Here is a 22933-nt window from a genome sequence, read left to right as displayed (position 1 = left end):
GAACATAGAAAATGATAGTGCGAGTGGGGCATCCGTGTACTATGGACACATTCTTGTTATGGTTTGTTATAATGTTTTAATATTACACCACTGTCCCAGGTATGCGGAGGGTTTAGCACTCACAAACATGTTTAACCCAACCACATTCTTTATGTGCCTGTCCCAAGTCAGCAGTCTATCTCAGACAGTCATTGTTGTTAATTGATGTATGTCATTTTTATGTTTCATTTAATGTTTTGTCATAAATCAGGCCTTTGGTTTTTCTCGTTTTAATTGCTTCACATTTTGTCATGTAAGTGCTTTTCATAGCTGACTATACAGTATGGGTTTTGCTCATTGCTGATGGCCTAAGATGACCTATAGTTACTTGCATCCACATCATTTAGACACTTGTGGATAGTTTTTGTCTCGCCTTGACGGGTGAAAAAAGCGCGACATAGGTATGCTGTTTCCGGCGGCGGCTGTGTCAACAATGTGTTAGTTTGTGATTAGGTCTAGTTTATGGTGAACCACTAGTGGTAGGTTAATGATATTTGGTATGCAGTTGTATAAGCATTGGCATATCTCATTACCATGCAGATTATTTGGCCCTGCCCCCTCAGTCATGGTCTATTGACTTCTTAACTTTGCTTAGTTTACATGTATTAGTTTGTGATTAGGTCAGTTTATGGGGAACCACTAGTGGTAGGTTAATGATATTTGGTATGCAGTTGTATAAGCATTGGCATATCTCATTTCCATGGAGATTATTTGGCCCCGCCCCCTCAGTCATGGTTTATTGACTTTGAAACTTTTGCTCAGTTTTCATGTATTAGTTTGTGATTAGGTCAGTTTAAGGAGGACCGTTAGTGGTAGGCCAATGTTAATTGGTATGCAGTTGTATAAGCATTAGCACATCTTATTTCCATGGAGAATATTTGACCCTACCCCCTCAGTCATGGTCTATTGACTTTTAAACTTTTGCTTAGTTTACATATGTATTAGTTTGTGATTGGGTCCGTTTAAGATGAACCACTAATGTTAAGTCAATGATATTTTGTATCCAAATGTATTGGCATTTGCAAGTTTCATTTCCATGGAGATTATATAACCCCACCCCCTCAGTATGGTTCATCGACTTTGAAACTTTTACATAGTTTACAAGTTAATGTTTGTGTTTAGGTTTGTTTAAAGGGAACGACTTATGAAAAGTCAATGGTATTTGGTATGCAGTTGTATTAGCATTGGCACATCTCATTTCCATGGACATTGTTTAGCCCTGTACCTTCAGTCATGGTTCATTGATTTTGAATATTTGCATAACTTGCATGTTAAAGTATTGCTATTTTAATTTCAACATTTGCTTTATCAAAATAACAAATAGGCGAGACATATCTCTGTGATAACAGTTTATCTTATTAGCAATAATACTACATCTCCTTATTTTCCTTTTATATTGCTATGATTTGTAGGATGAAGATTTAACAGAGTTATCAGAAGTGGTATATGATGAAGATTTCTCACCGGAATCTGCACCAGGAATTGAATTACCAGGTTACAATGAACCTTCACCACCAACTCAAAGGGAATCCTTCCAACCTGATATTTCTGGTCATAACAGAGTAATTTGGGTCTCAGATCAAATAGCAGAAGATATTAAAAGACAAGAAGCATTAGAAAACAAGGCTGTAGAATGGTATTTAAGAAATACAAGAAAGAATGTAAAGCATTTAGGGTTTATTACAACAGTAGACATAATTGTTCAAACAGGAACAAAAGCAAATCAAGAATTATTATACATTTCATTTGTTTAGCTGAGCTATCTTGCAGGATCTCTAAAGGTACCCTGGTATGTCATCCTAAAACAAGATCTGTAAACATCCATTATTCCTCTTCCATTCGAAATAAAATTGTTAACCATGAGTTTCCAGTCAGAATAGGAGACAACATTTAGCTATGGTTTTTCTCCCCAAGGTAGAAACAAAATTTAATGAATTAATAAAACTTTCCTCATTGATACAGCTTCTTCCTGAAAAAAACATATGACCTGTATCTTGAGTATAGGACAATGGCTATCTGAGATTGTTCTATCCATGCTAAGAAATTTACTGAGCAAGATGTATTAATAAAATACACAGTCATGTCTAGTCTAGAAGGTAATGTTGGAAATGTTGCACAAGACTTTACATTTTTTTCTTATTTATCCTGCATGATTGTAATGTCTTGTGTTCTAAGTGATATTTAATTTAAATTATAGAATAACTTATCTAAGAATTTAGATATAGAAAAATATTCAACTAGTGACCGAACATCACATTAATTCATGAATGCCCTTAGCCCATGAGTTTATTATCAGTGTTTTTTGGTCACATGTTGAATATTTTTCAATATTTGAATTCTTTGATTAGATATTCATTTTATTACATTGACAATGGGATTTTTAATGGAAATAAAGTAGAAAATGCAAGAAACTATATCTTTTTCTACGAATTTACTATTTGCTCTGATGTAACGTCATCGACAACGTCTTGACAACACCTATTTAACAGTTGCATAGGGTATAATATTTTTGACCCATCCATCTGTCCGTCCGTTTGTCCATCAGTCCTCTTCTTGTCATCACAAATCCTCTGAAAAACGCTGAAAGCGAGACATAGGGATTGCTGCGACGGTGTCAACAAAAGTTTTCTGCTCAAGTCAGTTTGATAGGATCTACTTGTGATAGATCAATGATATTTTGTAAGAAGTTGCATTACTATCAGTACATATCAGTTTGATGACTATTTTGAGGCCCTGCCCCTAGGTCATGGTCCAGTGACTTTGAATAAATTAGCAATTTTCAATGTTAAGTTTTCTGCTTAAGTTAGTTTGATAGGCCTACTTGTGATAGATCAATGATATTTTGTATGAAGTTGCATTACTATCAGTTCATATCAGTTTGATGACTATTTTGAGGCCCTGCCCCCTAGGTCATGGTCTAGTGACTTTGAATTAATTAGCAATTTTCGATGTTAAGTTTTTATGCTTAAGTTATATTGATAGGAACTACTTACAATAAACAAATATATTTTCTATAAAGTTACATTACTGTCTGTACATCTCAGTTTGTCGACCATTTTCAGGCCCTGCCCACTAGATCATGGTCCAATGACTGAATTAATAAGTAATGTTGCTGTCCATCAGATTGTCTTCTTCTGAATTTTATGCCGATAGGTGAGACATATATCTGTGTCAACAGTTTATTCCATGAGTTATGCCCCTTTGAACTTAGAATTTTTGCATAAATATGTTACTGCAACAATTTGTCATCGCAACTCCTCTGAAACCTCACTACAGAATTTCATGAAACACTGTAGATAGTTAGAACATACATGTTCTATGTAGATGTGCATATCAACAGGAAATTATGATTCATTTATTAAGTCATCCAAACAAAGTTTAGAGACATTGGTTTTGCTCATTTCTTCTTATTATTATTCTTCTTTTTCTTCTTCATCTTCAAAAAATTTTTGTGGTCATATATTGGTATGACGGCGTCGTCGTCGTCCGAAGACACATTGGTTTTCACCCACAATAACTATAGTTTAAGTGAATGGATCTCTATGAAATTTTACCATAAGGTTCAATACCACAAACGGAAGGTTGGGATTGGTTTTGGGGGTTATGGTCCTAACAGTTTAGGGATTAGGGCCCAAAAAGAGGCCCAAAAAGGCATTTTTCTAGTTTCCAGACAATAACTTGTGTTTAAGTGTATGGATCTCTCTGAAATTATACCACAAGTTTCCATACCACAAAAAGATGGTTAGAATTGGCTTTGGGGGGTTATTGCTCAAACCGTTTAGGAATAAGGGGGAAAAAAGGGGAAAAAACAAGGGTTTCCTGGTTAATGGACAATTTAAAAGCAGTGTGAGGGAGGTAATCCAAAAACAAAATTGTACAATGTTGTACAATGTTGGATTACCTCTCTTACACTGCTTTTAAATTATCTATTTAAGACTTTTATGATGTATTTAAATGGGTAATTATGGTTGCAAACTCCATTGGAAATTTGAATTGAGATTATGACCATATCTTGAGGGAAAGAATTTTTTTTTTTTTAGAAAAGGGGGGGGGGGTCAATTTTTTTTCATTTCAGATTTCAGAAATTAAACAAAATTTCTTCACATGTTTTGGGATTTTTTTGTTGGGGGGCGGGTTCAATTCGCACAGGCACAGTGTATTGCACAAAAGCAAAAAATTGAATATAAATTCAAATCATATAACCAATTCTAAGTTCTTTGACTACAGTTATTCTGTGTCAGAAACCTATTATGTGTGAAATATTTAATTACAATCCAAATTCAGACCTGTATCAAGCGTGAATATTGTGTCCATTTTTGCCCCAACTGTTCAGGGTTGGACCTCTGCGGTCTTATCCAGCTGCGCTCAGCGAAGCATTTTATTCAAATTTGAACTTGTCTGCAGCAGTTCTCCAAAACCGCTTTTCAGATTTACTAAGGGTTCCAAAATATGTTAGACTAACATGTCTAGTGGTGCCATCGGGGTTTTGTTTGTGCACTGGGGTTTATAAAGGGGTACTTTGAGAGGCCAACAGAAGGGAGGAGTTTACTATAGAACCCATGGGATTTTTGAACTTTTTATTTTCAAATGATTATAACATGAGAACAGTTAGTGATAGACAAATGGGGTCTTCAGTAATGACCATGGGAACATATGGCCTACTTCAGGTCAAAAGTTCAATGGTCAATTATGACCTTGACCTTTGACCTTGAACCGATTTTATTCATTTATACAAAATTTTTGCAAAAAAATTGGAAATTCTATTGAATTGAATGAATAATAGGGAGAGTCCTTATGGGTTTATACTTATGGGGAATTTGTTTGCAACAATTTGTCATCGCAACTCCTCTGAAACCTCACTACAGAATTTCATCAAACTTTGTAGATAATTAGGACATACTATGTAGATTTGCATATCCTTAAGAAAATTTTATTAGTTGACTTTTGTAGGATTTAGGAGTCTTTGAGCTTAGTAATCTGATGAGATTTTGTTTAGCCAATGTGGGGACGTGGGGTATGTGAGCGTGCTCACAAAGGTTCTTTAATTTCACATGTGAAATTATTGGTTTTTATTTCACTGGGAAGTCACAGTAATTCTTGCTATCAATGTAATAAAAACACATATCTATTCGTTAAGGGAAATGAAATTAATATCCTAGCCTAATAAGAACTGGAAAAAATGAATCTTGGCAAAAACAGGATTATGCCCTACAAAATACAGGAAGTAATTTTGTACAAAGATGAAAATAAATTTGCATGCTGCTTTGTTTCTCAAAATGAATAAGCAGGTGTCATATGGAAAATTGAACCCCCTTTATTTCCTTTCAATGAATTTCAAAAAACATAAGGTTAAGCGTTATAACTATATAAAGTAGTTTGAAAAGCTATGACAATTTGAAAAACTGAGGTCTAGAGGGGGTTCAATTTTCCATGGCTAAGTTAAAAATTTTAAAAATATATTTTTTGACCAGTTTTATTCCTACCAAGTACTTATAGATGTATTTTTACTATATGCCACGGCTGGAATAACTGTGACAGTTTGAAAATCTGAGGTCCATTAGGGGGGTTCAGTTTTCCATTGTAGTTGGGGGGGGGGGGAGGTAAATTTTCCATGGCTGAGTAAAAATGTTTAAAAATATTTTCTAACATTTTTTATTCTTACCATGTTCTTATTAATGCATTATAACTATACCATGTACTTACTAATTTATTTTATATTATAACTATATAACATAGCTGGAATAGCTATGACAATTTGAAAAACTGAGATCTATAAGGGGGTTCAGTTTTCCATGGTAGTCGCAGTATGACATAGGGATTACAATCAGGTGGTGGCGATGTAAACTATTTGTATAAAGCTTTATATTTCAGAAGGTAGAAGACCTGGATGCTTCATACCTTGTATACAGATACTTTATGTTACAAACTTTCTGTCTGTCCAATTGTCCTTGACCTCATTTTCATGGTTCAGCAACTGATTAAAAAACAAAGGAGTGGGCCCGGTAAGACCCCTTTTTGGCCCCAAAATATAGTACTTTTACAAATTTGGTAATAATGTAAAATTTTAGCTATTTTTTGGAAAGTAGAATACTTTTGTTTCATAAATATGGGCTGTTTTTTGACAATACAATGCTTCAGGTACTAGCATTATAAGTTCATGTAAAATTACTGAAATCTTCACAATTTTAGCATTTGTGCAAATGTTTAGACGGTTTTTGTCTAAAATGGAAGTGGCCGTACTTGTGCTCAGTCTTAATATTTTAATATATATTGTATTTGATGATGATACATAACATATATAAAGGTTGAGACTGAACACGAATGCGGCCACTTACATTTTAGACAAAAAACTATCTGAAAGTGACATTTATGGCATATTTAATAGATTTTTCATTTTTAAGCTTGCATTTGAGGCCTCTTTAATGAACAAATCAGTTCAAATCTTCTACATGAACTAATTGAATCGACTGAAATAGACACTTGAGTGTTAAAAAAATGTCAAAAATCTTTTATCAGATGTACTTCAAATTTAAGGCCAAAATTAGCCGGACCTTCTCCTTTTGTGTATTTTATGTGAATTTCTCTCTTATTCTGAGTAATAGGACAACTATGTTTGGTATATGGGCTACTTGCTAGGTCTACATGTCCATCAAATAGGGTTCACCTGACCTGGACCTAATTACATGGATCAGTGATCAAGAATAAAGTTACTTGATTAGGTCTGTTTTATCAAATACTGTAAGCAGTAGGTCAACTATATTTGGTGTATGGAATGATTGTAAGATGGACATGTCAGTCTGGCAGGTTTCAGCTGACCTTGACCTCATTTTCATTGGTCAATGTTATCTTTTTGTGTTTAGGTCTGTTTTTCTAATACTATAAGCAATTGGTCAACTATATATTGTGTATGGAATGATTGTAAGGTGTACATGTCTATCTGGCTGGTATCATCTGTCCATGACCTAAATTTCATGGTTCATTGGTCAGTGTTATATTTTTGGTCATTTTCTTAGATACTATAAGCAATAAGATCAACTATGTTTATGTATGGAATGATTGTAAGGTGTGCATGTCTGTCTGGCATGGGTCATTTGACCTTGACCTCATTTTCATGGTTCATTGGTCTATATTAAGTTTTCATGGTTTTGTCTGTTTCTTGTATGCTATAAGCAATAGGTCAACTATATTTTGTGTATGTAATAATAATAATAATAATTCTTTATTTAAAGAGGGTTACACAGTTAGCTATAAAAGTAATCTTCCCTGAGGCCCTCATGAAATACATTGAAATATAACAAACTTATCAAAACAGCTTTATGGTATGATTTATGTAATGATTGTAAGGTGAACATGTCTGTTTGGCTTGGTTTATCTGACCTTGACCTCATTTTCATGGATCTTTAATAATGTTGAGGTTATGTGATACAAGTAAAACTTTATTTTTAGTACAATCAATATAAAATAAATCATGAATATTAAAGCAGGTGAGACTTTTCAGTGTGTGCACTCTTGTTAGTGTTTTACATCATTTAAAATTTCAGAAAACAATAAACCAAACTTGCCATAGTTTATTAAAACATCTTTTTTATATAAACTCTTTTCTTCAGATCCTAAAGTTTTGTCTTTGATATAAAGTTGATGATAAGTTAAAATAATGTTGTTTGATTAATATTTAACTTAAGAATAAATTTACAAAACTCTTCAAATTTGAGATGCTTATACTAGTATAAGTACAATAAAAATTATTGGCATATCTTATTTCTATTCAGATTACTTTGCCAAGCAGCTTAAGTCTTGGATTCATTGGCTACAAATGTTTTACATAGATTACATGTTAAAGCATTTCAATTTTAATTTCAATATATGCATTTTACTGTCAGGATAACATGTACAGAGGAGACATCTCTGTCAACAGTTTATTGTTTTTTAATAGATCATCCTTCCTGTCTCTGTAGACAAACTCACTCACTCGGCTGTGTTTGTATCATCATGATGCATGATTTTAATCTTTATTTTAAAACAATCATGATGTCAGTGTTAAAGAAATTTTTATGCCCCACCTACGATAGTAGAGGGGCATTATGTTATTTGTTATGTGCGTCTATTCGTTCGTACGTCCATCTGCTTCAGGTTAAAGTTTTTGGTCAAGGTAGTTTTTGATGAAGTTGAAGTCCAATCAACTTGAAACTTAGTACACATGTTCCCTATGATATGATCTTTCTAATTTTAATGCCAAATTAGAGTTTTGACCCCAATTTCACGGTCCACTGAACATAGAAAATTATAGTGCGAGTGGGGCATCCGTCTACTATGGAGACATTCTTGTTATACATTCGTCAAAATGGGGATGTATTATGGTATACCAACATCCGTCCATCAACTCTTTGTACTCAAAATCGCCCCAACAAATTCTCATATAACTAACTCCAGTATTCCTGGATTGATTTCCTTCAAATTTTACATTGTTGTACAGATTGATGAATTGGAGCTCTCTTTTGATTTTTAACCAATTTTCGGGTTTGGCGCTCCACAGTTGTGGGACTATCAGATTTTAGTAAATTTTTCACATTTTGTACCATAACTTGAGTTTGCTTGGATTGATTTAGTTGAAACTTTACATAATTGTTGGAATTGGTGAATATAACAAACTGTTCGATTTAATAAACGGTGTCCTCAGGCATGTTTTTTTTTACAGAGCCATTTTATTTGCTTATGATAAAATACCTTCAAAATATCCTTTTATTCCTGCAACAATTTAAGAATGCACAACAAGTGTGTATCATGTGCTCTTTGCTCAGCTATTTATCAAAATTAGAATTATCTTCCTTTGTCTATAATTGTAATATTAATTGAACAAACAACAATTATCTACAAAGGAACACATCTCCAATTCATACATAACATTGCCTTCCAATGGTTGATACAATGCTATGCTTAATTTTTAGTTCCCATTGTCAAATGAATGCAATCAGTATACTTTAGTGCTCACAAGCAATGCTATAGTCTCTAAGTTATGGATAGAGAGAAACTTTAACCTACAAATATAATCAGCTAGAGAAAATCTACATATAAATCAACATGTCAGTTGACACCTTAAAGGAGTTATTGCCCTTCAATGATGATTTGTTCCCCAATTTTTTGCAATTTTGGCAGATACCATAGAAGATACAGAAAAACTGTAAAGAGCAAAACTAATCTGCAAAATAGGATATAAAAAAAAATGACTCGATCAAACAAACCATGTCAAAATTTAATTAGTTTATATAAGATGGCATCTACTGTTGCTGGTAACTTTATTGTTTCCTATTGTTACCAGGTGAGCAATTTTTATATTTTTAGGGTGGAACAAGAGTTGATGGCCAAAGTAATATCGCAGATGTCAACAAAAAGAACAATTGAAACACCTCATATCAGCCATTTTGTTGAGGAAGTTGAAGAAAGTGTTTGTAGTGATCATGAAAATTCTATGTTTTGTAAGTTAGTTTTTTCCTGCAATTTGTTTGCTTTGATGTTATCACTACTTTGCATAGGTGAACTAATAATCTCTTCATTGCAAAAGGACTATTTAAAATCAAAGATAAGGTTTTATAAAATGTAATTAAAAGCTTATAATTATTTTATTATACCCAAAGCTATGAAGAAGTAGTGAACATATTTTTTTTGTCTCTTGCGTGTCTTGCAGCCGGGATAAGTAATGGTCTGTCTCCATCCATCCAAAACACATCAATACTTAGAGACATACAACTTTCATACTTTGTAGGATTATTTGTCATCATATTCTCTTGACCATGCTGTATCGTCAGTTTGTTTTGATAATTTAAACTTGAGGTTTTTAGCTCACCTGGCCCATTACGTGGCATCCTGCGTCCATTGTTGTGGTCCGTCCTGCATTTTAATGGTCTAATATTTACAAAAATCTTCTCCTCTGAAAATACTGGACCAATTTTAAACAAACTTGGCCACAATTATCATTTGGGTATCTAGTTTTAATGCCTGCCAACCAACATGGCCAACATGGCTAAGAATTGAACATGGGGGTGAAAAGCAAGTTTTGTGTATTATCTTTATAACTGCTTTAAATAGAGAACGCCTGACAGGGGCAGAAAAGTTCAAAATATTGAGATCTACCTACTGCCAATTTTCATCAAAACTGTCAGACAACAGCTTATAGAAGTGATTGCCCTTTAATGATGAATTTTACCAATTTGTTTTTATATTTGCCTATTAGCTTGAAAACTATATTAGATAGAGAAATACTTTAATCAGCAAAAATGATCAGCAAGACAAGATCTACAAATAAGTATCATGGTCCAAATCCTAAAACGACTCCTCATTGGAGTTACTGCCCTTTCATAATGATTTTTGCCTAGCCTGCCACAAAAGTCATGGAAAGCATGTGATAGATCAATGGCATTTTGTATAAAATGCAATACTATCAGTAAATATCAACTTGACGACTATTTTGAGGCACTGCCTCCAAGGTCATGGTCCAGTGACTTTGAATTAATTAGCAATTTTCAATGTTAAGTTTTCTGCTTGAGTCAGTTTGATAGGAACTACTTGCAATTGTGATAGATCAGTGATAGTTTGTATGAAGTTGCATTACTATATCAGAACATATTAGTTTGACAACTATTTTGAAGCCCTTCCCCTGTATGTTATGGTCCAGTGACTTTTAATTAAGTACCAATTTTCAATGTTAAGTTTTCTGCTTAAGTAAGTTTGATAGGAACTACTTATGGTAGACAATGATATTTTCTATAAAGTTGAATTACTATCAGTTCATCTTATTTCGTCGATTATTTTTAGGCCCTTCCCCCTACTTCAAGGTCCAGTGATTTTGATTAATTAATTAGCGATGTTGCTGTCCATCAGATTGTCTTTTTTCAAATTTTCTGCCGACAGGCAAGACATATCTCTGTGTCAACAGTTTATAATTGTTTTGTGTTTTTGGCTGATACCTTAAAGACTATAATAGATAGATAGACATTTGAAATAGCAAAAATGAAATGCAATACAAGATCTACAAATAATTCAACATGGGCAATATTGTTAGTCACCTCCTTATTGGAGTTATTGCCCTTTAATGACGTAATATCTTAAAAACTATAATGGATAGATAGACACTTTAAATAGCAAAAATGAAATACAAGTCATGATCTCCATGAGTCAACTTTGCCAGGTTGCTCTTTAATGAAGATTTTCACCAATTTTTGGCTATGTTGCCTATTATCTATTAAAGATAGATAGATACTTTAAAAGGCAAAAATTATCAGCTAAACAAGATCTACAAACAATGCAAATTTTGCTGAAATTGTTAGTAAATTGCTTATAGGAGTGATTGCCATCAAATGACTATTTTTTTTACCCTTTTTGTGTTTTTGGCAAAAACTGAAGATTGTAGAAGAAGCTGTAGGCAGAAAAAAATTATCACCAACACAAGATAAACAAAAATATATTTTTGTCATGAATTCCATTCTATAAAAATAAGGAGATGTGGTACTCCATAATGTTGGTAAATGTCTATTGTTGAAGATGCACATAGACCTAGGTGAGCAACTGTGACAGGCTCTTTTAGAGCCTCTAGTTTTAGTATTCTAATAATGGTACATTGTGAAAGCAACTCCTCTGAGAATATAAAACAGAAAGCTCTGCTTATTGGTACTATTGTTTGCCATTATATGTAGTTGACCATATTACCCCCATATATATATAAATCTTTATTTTGAAATGACCATTTTTATGGGAGTTGTTGGCTTTGACTTTTTTTGGAGTATTGTGACACCTTGTGAGTGGAACTCATCTGACACAAAGAGCTCTTATACTTGGTTGTGTTGTTTGCCATCATTTTCAGTTGACTGTATTAAACTGTCATTTTGTTCTGACCATTTTTAGTGAGATTTTCTCCTCACTTGGAGTCTGTCGTCTGTTGTGGTCTGTTAGCTTTTACAAAAATCTTCTCCTCTGAACCTACTGTCAGAGCCAAATTTGACCAAACTTGACTGCAATCATCATTTGGGTATCTAGTTGTAAAAATGTATCTGATGACCTCGCCAGCAAACTAACATGTCCATCATGGCTAAAAATAGAGCATAGGGGTAAAATGCTAGTTTTGTCTAATATCTTGTAAACTGCTTTATATAGAGAAAATCTGACAAGGGTAGAAATTTCACAATGTTGAGCACTACCTAATGTTCCTTTATATCAAACTGTCAGACAACCTCTTATAGTTTATTTTACCAATTTCTTTCATTTTTGCCCATTTTCTTGAAAACTATAATAGATAGATAGACATTTAAATAGCAAAAATGATCAGCAAGACAAGATCTATAAATTAATCAATATGGATGAAATTGTCAGTCAACTACTTATTGGAGTAATTGCTCTTTAAAGTCACATGAAACGAGTTTCGTGTAAATATATTGTTAAAGAAATTATTGAACCAATGCATACATATATACTTAATTAGCAGAATGTTGAGCTCTACCAATTGTTCATATATGTCAAAACTGTCATACAACTTCTTATAGGAGTTATTGCCCTTAAATGACAAATTTTACCATTTTTGTCTCGCCTTGACGGAGTCAAAAAGCGAGACATAGGTATGCTGTTTTCCGGCGTCGGCGGCGATGTCAACAATGTATTAGTTTTTGATTAGGTCTAGTTCATGGTGAACCACTAGTGGTAGGTCAATGATATTTGGTATGCAGTTGTATTAGCATTGGCACATCTCATTACCATGGAGATTATTTGGCCCCGCCCCCTCAGTCAAGGTCTATTGACTTTGAAACTTTTCATAGTTTACATGTATTAGTTTGTGATTAGGTCAATTTATGGGGAACCACTAGTGGTAGGTCAATGATATTTGGTATGCAGTTGTATAAGCATTTGGCATATCTCATTTCCACGGAGATTATTTGGCTCCGCCCCCTTAGTCATGGTCTATAGACTTTGAAAATTTTGCTAAGTTAACATGTATTAGTTTGTGATTAGGTCAGTTCAAGGGGAACCATTAGTGGTAGGCCAATGTTAATTGGTGTTCAGTTGTATAAGCATTAGCACATCTCGTTTCCATGGAGAATATTTGGCCCCGCCCCCTCAGTCATGGTCTATTTACTTTGAAACTTTTGCTTAGTTTACATGTATTAGTTTGTGATTAGATCAGTTTAAGATGAACTGCTAATGTTAAGTCAATATGATATTTGGAATGCAAATTTATTGGCATTTGCAAGTATCATTTCCATGGAGATTATATAGCCCCACCCCTGATGATGGTTCATTGACTTTGAAACTTTTACATAGTTTACAAGTTAATGTTTGTGTTTAGGTTTGTTTAAAGGGAACGACTTATAATAAGTCAATGGTATTTGGTATGCAGTTGTATTAGTATTGGCACATCTCATTCCATGGAGATTGTTTAGGTATGTACCTTCAGTCATGGTTCATGGACTTTGAATATTTGCATACCTTACATGTTAAAGTATTGCTATTTTAATTTCAACATTTGCATTATCAAAATTACAAAAAGGCGAGACATATCTCTGTGATAACAGTTTATTTTCATTTTTGCCTATTATCTTGAAAACTATAATAGATGGGGAGAAACTTTAAAATGCAAAAATGATCAGCAAGACAAGTTCTACAAACAAGTTCCCCCATGGTCGAAATTGCCAGTTGATTCCTTATTAGAGTTATTGCCCTTTGATGACGATTTTTACCATTTTTTGGCGTTTTTGCCTTGTATCTTAAAATTATAATAGATAGATAAAAACTTAAATAACCAAAAATGATCAGTAAGACAAGATCTACAATTAAGACAATATGGAGGAAATTGTCGGATGACTCCGTATTGGAGTTATTGCCCTTTAATGACGGTTTTTACCATTTTTTTTGTGTTTTGCCTTATATGATAAAAAATATAATAGATAGATACTTTAAATCACAAAAATGATCAGCAAGGCAAGATCTACTAACAAGTCAAATTTTGCTGATATAGTTAGTAGACTGTCACTCTTTATAGGAGTGATTATCCTTAAATGATGATTTTGTTTTATTGTTTTTTTATTGAATATGCACATAGACCAAGGTGAGCGACACAGGCTCTTTAGACAGACACGTCACAGTTTTAATACACAAATCTTCAAAAAATTAATTTTTATTCTTGTCTGTACTAGGAGGATTCTGAATTGTACTAAATTTCTAGTAGGATTCAGGATATTATTACTTTTAGCACTGCCAAAATATCAACATTATCAAAAATCAAAAATATCTTTTAACTAATAAAAGTAAAAAATTGCATGTCTGTCCGTTTTATATTTTTATTGTTGGATTGTTTTAAGCTTTGAAAAAGAATCATTGTCGTGATTCAAAATTGCACTAAATAGATTAGTGAACAAGGCTTTAAATGATTTAGATTAGCTCCTGACATACCACAGTCATAAAATACATCACAATTGACTAGTAAAAGTCAATAAATAAAATTAATGGTTTATCATTTTCTTCCTTATTAGTGTCATATATCCATAAAACTTGTGAATATGTATTTTATTTTATCTTACCTCCTATACATTTCTTGGAATATGATTGGTTAAAAGCGTCCGCATGGAGACCGTGTATATTCCATATTAGGTTAGTAGGGAGGTGGGGCTTATTTCATACACGGTTTGTAGTGGTGTTACGTCCCTTTATAAAAACAAAACGGTACTGAGAAAATTGATGATGAAGATTGAAATAAATTTATAAAACACATTTAAACCTAACAAGTTGTTATTGTTGGCATCTGTTTTTGTAGGATCAATTGAAGTAGTTTCTTAATGCTAACGGTATTGAAGACTTGCTCATTTTGATAGGTCACTAGTTTAAATTTCACACGTTAAGATAGTCGGTAAGATAAATTCGTTACATAGTGTGCTAGTGACGTAATACGGTATATATGGGGTCAGTAAATTCCATATATACCGTATTAGGTCACTAGCACACTATGTAACTAATAGTATTATTAACATATTTAGATGACAAGTCAAAATTCACGAATTTACCCTTTAAGTGAAAGGTTATAAGTACCTTTTAAATATGCAAAGTACTGTAAACTGAAGTAAGTGATATAACTGCACAATATTACCCTAGATGGATCACAGAAACATAATTATATTGTAAATCAATGTTAGAACAATGTATTTTGACAAAGAACAACTAGCTGCCAGATGGATGTGAAATATTTGAAGTTTGCCAAAAATTGTTAAAAATTTTTCTAAAATTATTACAAAAGACTTTGAACTCAAAAGAATCTAAATCTTTATAAATCTTTAACTAATCTGATTTATTGAATGACACATTGTAGTAATGGAAGCGCTTGGTCATAAAGGACTTCAATTGTTTATTGATGCTGGTCAACCTGTAGACATGTCCTTGGTTAACTCATTAGTCAAAGAATGTGTACTTGAAAAAGTCTTCAGTTTGTTAGGGAAGAAATCTGATGATGCACAAACTGGTATGGCTCATACAGAGATTAGAATATCCACAGCTAGTAGCACAGAACATGAACAAATCAGAGGTTTACAAAAGGTAATAGCATGTTACAAAGTAAACTTATAGTTGAAAGTGAATTTCTATGAGTAATTGCACATGACAAGATCTAACAGAATTACCTAAAACAAGAAAAGCTGTAGTCTCTTAAACGTCTTTTATTTTTTATTTTTTGTTTTTTTTTGGGGGGTTCTTAATAACAAGTTAGTTTAATACTCTAATCACTGACAATATGTATTATGTTTGAATTAAATATGTTGGAAAAGATATCACATTAATTGTTTGTCCCATGGTATCCCTCCCCCTCTAAAAAACATAGAAAATTTATCATCTTTTTAGCTCACCTAGAGTAAAAGGCCATGTGAGCTTTTGCCATCACTTGGCATCCATTGTCTGTCTGTCCATCCGTAATCAGATTTTTTTTTTTAAATCTAATCATAAACTAGTGGGGCAAATTACACAAATCTGTATTTGAATGTTCCTAAGGGTATCTTGTTTAAAAATGTATAAGGGGATTTGATCCATTAACAAAAATGGCCACTGTTGCTAAAAATAGAATATGGGGATAAAATGCAGTTTTTGGCTTATATCTCAAAAATCAAAGCAGTCATAACAAAACTGACAAAACTTAAAATGATCAGCAGGTTAAGGGTATCTCCTATTACATTTTAAGAATAATTTGATAACCCATTTTGGAGTTACTGCCCCCAAAATTTCAGTTTTTGGCTCATATCTCAAAAACTTAAACACTTAGAGCAAAACTGACAATGACAAATTATATTATAAGCAGGTCAAGATCTATCTCCTATGACATCTTTAGTAAAATTAGACAACTCATTTTGCAGTTATTATTGCCCTCGATCTAAAATGTCGATGTTTAGCTAATTATACCCCACGTAACAAAGTTACCTAGGGTATAATGTTTTTGAACCATCAGTCTATCTTATCTGTCTGTCTGTCCGTCCATCAGTTCATCAATCCTGTTCTTTTCACCTCAACTCCTCTAAAACCACACAACATAATTCCATGAAACTTTGTGGATAATAAGGACATACTATGTAGATGTGCATATCAAAAGGAATTTATGATTCAATTTTTGTCGAGCCTGCGACTTTTGTCGCAGAAAGCTTGACATAGGGATAGTGATCCGGTGGCGGCAGCAGTGGCGTTAACTAACTTCCTAAAAGCTTAATATTTCAGAAGGTAGAAGACCTGGATGCTTCATACTTTGTATATAGATTCCTTATGATATGAAGTTTCAGTCAGTCATATGTCCATTGTCCTTGACCTCATTTTCATGGTTCAGTGACTACTTGAAAAAAAGTTAAGATTTTTTGTTATGTTAATTTCTCTCTTATTATGAGTAATAGGATAATTATATTTGGTATGTGCGTACCTTGCAAGGTCCTCATGTCTGTCAGACAGTTTTCACTTGACCTCGACCTCATTTCATGGATCAGTGAACAAGGTTAAGTTTTCGTGGTCAAGTCTATATCTCAGATACTATAAGCAATAGGTCTACTATATTTAGTGTATGTAATGATTGTAAGGTGTACATGTCCAACTGGCAGGTGTCATCTGACCTTGACCTCACTTTCATGGTTCAGTGGTAATAGTTTAGTTTTTGTGTTTTGGTCTGTTTTTCTAATACTGTATGCAATAGGTCAACTATATTTGGTGTATGGAAATATTTTACGATGTACATGTCAGTCTGGCAGGTTTTATTTGACCTTGACCTCATTTTCACAGTTCATTGCTCAATGTTAAGTTTTTGTGTTTTGGTCTGTTTTTCTAATACTGTATGCAGTAGACCAACTATATTTGGTGTATGGAAATATTTTACGGTGTACATGTCAGTCTGGCAGGTTTTATTTGACCATGACCTCATTTTCTTGGTTCATTGCTTATGTTAAGTTTTTGTGTTTTGGTCTGTTTTTCTTAAACTTTAAGCAATAGGTCAACTATATTTGGTGTATGGAATTATTGTATGGTGTATATGTCAGTCTGGCAGGTATCATTTGACTTCACCTCATTTTCATGGTTCATTGGTCAATGTTCAGTTTTCCTGGTTTACTTTGTTTCTTAGACACTATAAGCAATAGGTCAACTATATTTGATGCATGGAATGATTTTAAGGTGTACATGTCTGTCAGGCAGGGTTCATCTGACCTTGACTTCATTTTCATGGTTCATTGGTCAATATAGAATTTCCAAGGTTTGGTCTGTTTCATTTATACTATAAGCAATAGGTCATCTATATTCTGAGTATGGAATGATTGTATTACAGGTGTACATGTATTTCCGCCTTTGTTTATCTGACCTTAACCTCATTTTCTTGGATCATAAATGTTAATGTGAAACTTGTAGTATAACTTTATATGTAGGACTATCAACATAAAATCAATGGTCAGTATAGTAGGCGAGACATTTCAGTGTGTGCACTCTTGTTTATCTAGGAGTTATGCCCCTTTGAACTTAGAATGTTTGCCTAAATATACTACTGCAACAGTTTGTCATAGCAATTTCTCTTAACCACACAACAGAATTCCATGAAACTTTGTAGATAATAAGGACATACTATGTAGATGTGCATAGATAGGAAAGTATGATTCAATATTTTTTCTAGCAGTTATGCCCCTTTGAACTTAGAATTTTTGCCTAAATATACTTCTGCAACAGTTTGTCATCACAACTCCTCTGAAACTACACAAAAAAAAATTCTTGAAACTATGTAGTTAGTGACATAAAATGTAGATGTGCATATCCACAAGAAATTTTGTTTACCCAGATATAATGTGGGGGCATAGAGTATGCTTACAATTTTGGCTTATATTTTAAAAAACTGAAGCAGTAAGAGCAAAATAGGCTCCAGAGAAATGGTCAGCAGGTTAAAGTCTACCTCTAAATGAGATATCAGTAATTTTTAGAATTGCAGTAATCTTCCTTTATACATTATTGTAGTTTAAAGAACTACAATTATATCTCCAATTCAAAGTAATGCTTTCCAAAGCTTAAAAAGGGGGGCCTCGGTGGCTGAGTTGTCGAACTACTGTATCTGTGAACACTGAAGTTGTGAGTTCGAATCCTGCACGTCACAGGTGCGCTCGACTCCAATCTGAATTGACTAGGATTGTCAGTTTTCCTACCAAAGGTCGGTGGTTCTCTCAGGGCACTCTGGCTTCCTCCACCAATAAAAACTGACTGCCACGAAATAGCACAATAGTGCTGAAAGTGGTGTTAAGCACCAATCAATCAATCAACAATCCAAAGCTTAATACATTGCAAATTTTAGTTTCCACTGCAAAATGAATACAATCTTTTATATAACATAGATATTTAATGCAAAGGGAATTCTAAAGATGAAAGTCCATTAGGCTGACACAGTTCCATAATGCTTCCAATTATATACAAACAGAGAATATCAAATAACTGCCATATGCCGAATTCCTGACTTCAGCGGTTTATTTGTGAAATAGAAGAAAAGAGAACAATCGGTATCTGAGTGAATCTATATCTTGATCAATCTTCATAAATTGATTACAGAATATTCAGAAACCGTACAGCTTAACTAAGTTTAAGAGTACACAACAACCCTATTGTTTGTGCATTATACGCTCGGGAATACATATGTCTTACTATTTTGCATGTATTATTAGCAAATGCTATATTTTAACTCTAGTCCTAAACAAAAGCGCTGTTCTTTTTTTACCTGACAATCTTAATTTCAGATCAAAGTAAAGAGGCTAGGATTTATCATTTGGGTTGGCTTTGGCTGACTTTGTGTAATACACCGATCCCGTCCTCGTTATTTTTCACATAAAACATTTAAATTTCATATCCTTCAGTTTGCATATAAATATTATTATTCAAATTTCTTCTAAAAACTTACACACCAGAGACGAATAGTAACGTTTGGCTTAGTTCACCATGCAGGAATTAATCTATCGTCGACAGAGATAAGAGATATGATTACAAGACATTGATACTACAGATTCCCTAAAATCCTTCAGTTTGCATAAAAACTATCATTATTCAAATTACGATTTTGAATCAACACCCACCAAACCAATATAAAAATGTAAGGCAAAGTATACCATGCAGGCATAAAGCTATCGTCAGACATAAGAGAAATAATCACTCTTATAAATGTACATGCATGCACTTTACAATATCAAACTTTCGTAAATGAAATAAGTCTTATAAATCAAATAAGAAAGCGAAATAAAGTGAGGAAAATATATTTATTGATACACAAAATATATATGAAATTGAAAGTCTATATAAAAAGTCCATGACTGTTTATCAATGTTTAGTCTGTTTACTGACTATTCAGAGTCAGACATGTCACTTGTACATTCTTTGAAGCCTTCATATACCCCATCCGGTGATGGGAACTCTTTTCTGATAGTGTTGACAACATAAGCTTGTAGGGTTCTTCTGTTTTTCTTGCCAAGTTGTTGGCCTCTCCTGACCCAACAAACAAACTGACGATACGCCATAAGTCGGCTTTGTCTGTTAGAAAGTACCTCTGGAGCTCATCCTCGATGGCGCTTTTATCTCAGGAAAGTAATATAGCTTGTTTCAAGAACAATGGGGTTGATACAAACTGTTCTTAAATCGTCATTGTCAGTAATACATTCCCCCATTTCTATTTTACCTTCGAACAGTGTAAATTTGTTGCAACATAGACATTCAGCCGTCAATGGCATGACAATACATTTTATAAATGAACAGCATTTTGTATTATGCTGACGAGGGTTGATTACTATATCAAGATGTCGAGAACTTTCGGCATCTTCTATTTGCCGGAGTTCTTCCTCTGTATACTCTGGTTCTAGTGCATACCAAAATTGACCATTCTCATCAAAATATGTTTTACATGAGGGACTTGAAACACTGTAATTACATTTGCTCTCCGAACTAGATATTTTAAGCTAGGACATAAAAGATACATTGAGGGACCATTAAAACACCTCATATAAAAACAAACACGTTCTATTCATAAGAAAACAAATACTTGAGGAAAATTGGTCTCCTTTGATCTCAAATTAACTTGTTAAAAAAAATCCTCAAACAAAATAGATGATAAATTAATTTGCTTAAATTTATAATGAATGTCAATCCATTAATGAAATAAATGATAATTGGCATTCTATTTTAAAATAATTCTCCCAAATTATCTCCAGGTGATTGTTATTTAAATTTTATTATGTAAGAATGAAATGTTCAATACACAGAAATTTAAAAAATAATGCACGTTGTACTGTTGTATTTTTTTCATTACAATTTAGATTATAGTTTTCAATTTTTTTCACCTGTTGGCTTTTATATATTTCCAGATTTAAATACAAGTCAAAGAATTTTGATAAACTAAATTGAACACATGTGCAATGGTATCTCTCTTTTAAATTGGAGAAATATAGCATTGAAAGTATTATTATTTTATTCTTTATGCTTGAATCTTTATGTTAATTGCATAGTTCGTAATCGAAAATTGTTCATTTTATAGTTTTATACACTGCTGGAGTTAAAAATTTGAATTTTAATTCCAATGTATTTATACATTAAATTTTTTTTTTTTATTGTCATCGGATATTTAATCTCAATGTATTAAACTCGCCATTCTCTTTCTGTTAATCCATTCAAAATGACAACATTCACACCTGTAACAGTGTACGCTTGAGGCTAAATTGCTCTCATTGTGAATCTGAATTGTTTTACAAAATGCTATCTATTTATATGTCTATAAACAATGCCTTTCTGTTATAATATACACATTCTCACACAGACTTTGCGTTGGAATGGATGTCAAAATTATTAACGTAAATAAAAACGAAAAACATTTTCAGTTCAATATCAGTAAATAATTTGTGTTCAATAAATATTTCTGGAAAAAATCGCAACTGTTAATTTATAAAATTAAATCGAAAATATATACCAAAACCATAGGAACTTTTATTTAATCGATGCAAAACATGTGTTCATTTTCTTTCATTCTTATTTTGTGGTTATTAGCTACAAGAAACAGTCTTCTGCACGTTTTTAATAATGTAAAAATGGGACAAGTGATTAAGACTTTAACTGATTTTAATTTCATACCCAGCATTCAAAATCGGGTTAAAAACATCACAACCCTATGATGTATCAACAATTGTTAAGTTTTCTGCTTAAGTTAGTTTGATAGGAACTACTTGTGATAGATCATTGATATTTTGTAGGAAGTTGCATTACTATCAGTACATATCAGTTTGACAACTATTTCGAGGCCCTGCCCCGTTAGTGATGGTCCAGTGACTTTGAATTAATAAGCAATTTTCAATGTTAAGTTTTCTGCTTAAGTTAGTTGAAAGGATCTACTGGTGATAGATCATTGATATTTTGTATGAAGTCGCATAACTATCAGTACATATCAGTTTGACAACTATTTTGAGCCGTGGCCCTTAGGACATGGTCCAGTGACTTTGAATTAATTAGCAATTTTCAATGATAAGTTTTCTGCTTAAGTTAGTTTAATATGAACTACTTGCGATAGGACAATGATATTTTGTATGAAGTCGCATTACTATCAGTACATGTCAGGTTGACAACTATTTTGAGCCGTGGCCCTTAGGACATGGTCCAGTGACTTTGAATTAATTAGCAATTTTCAATGATAAGTTTTCTGCTTAAGTTAGTTTGATATGAACTACTTGCGATAGGTCAATGATATTTCCTATAAAGTTGCATTACTATCAGTACATATCAGTTTGAAGACTATTTCAAGGCCCTGCCCCTTGGTCATTGTCCAGTGACTTTGAATTAATTAATGAAGCTAGATTGATAGGAACTACTTACAATAGACACTGATATTTTCTATAAAGTTACATTACTGTCTGTACATCTCAGTTTGTCGATCATTGCTAGGCCCTGCCCGAAAAGTCATGGTCCAGTGACTTTGAAATAAAAAGCAATGTTGCTGTCCATCAGATTGTCTTTTTTTTTAATTTTATGCCGACAGGCGAGTCATATCTCTGTGTCAACAGTTTATTTATATTATAATTAACATATTTAGATGATAAGTAAAAAATTGCAAATTTTTCTTTACCAATTCAATTGACATCTTATAGGAGTTGTTGCACTTGAAATACAATTTTTTATACATTTTTACAATTTTGCAGAAACTATAGTAGAAAGAGAGATTTTTTTTTTAAATTCTAGTGAAAGAAGATCTAAAAATAAGTCTGCAAGGCTGAAAATTGTCAATTTACCATTCTGATGTTGAAATGAACATGACATGAAAGAATTATTTCTTAATTGATCCCTTGTAAGAGTTATTGAAATGGAATGATGTTTTTTACCCTTTTTGGCAGTAACTATAGTAGATAGAATG

The 22933-nt window shown here is 32.9% G+C and overlaps 1 protein-coding gene and 1 long non-coding RNA gene across 10 annotated transcripts in view; one reads left to right on the top strand and one right to left on the bottom strand.

Annotated features, from left to right (window-relative positions):
* The window catches only part of LOC127698926 (TALPID3 protein-like), a 480691-nt gene that overhangs the window by 354348 nt on the left and 103410 nt on the right, over positions 1-22933 (top strand). For all 5 annotated transcript variants that reach the window (XM_052202653.1, XM_052202654.1, XM_052202655.1 and 2 more), the window contains 3 exons: positions 1452-1675; positions 9379-9512; positions 15380-15603. In XM_052202653.1, the coding sequence (XP_052058613.1) occupies positions 1452-1675; positions 9379-9512; positions 15380-15603 (582 nt within the window). The remainder of the gene's footprint in view (positions 1-1451; positions 1676-9378; positions 9513-15379; positions 15604-22933) is intronic.
* The window catches only part of LOC127699029 (uncharacterized), a 218998-nt gene that overhangs the window by 115590 nt on the left and 80475 nt on the right, over positions 1-22933 (bottom strand). The gene's annotated exons all lie outside the window — the stretch shown is intronic.

The sequence above is a fragment of the Mytilus californianus genome, unplaced genomic scaffold, assembly GCF_021869535.1.
Source record: "Mytilus californianus isolate M0D057914Y unplaced genomic scaffold, xbMytCali1.0.p SCAF_4, whole genome shotgun sequence".
NCBI classification, from domain to species: domain Eukaryota; kingdom Metazoa; phylum Mollusca; class Bivalvia; order Mytilida; family Mytilidae; genus Mytilus; species Mytilus californianus.
The sequence above is the reverse complement of the archived record's forward strand: the minus strand, read 5'-3'. Positions and strand labels throughout refer to the sequence as shown.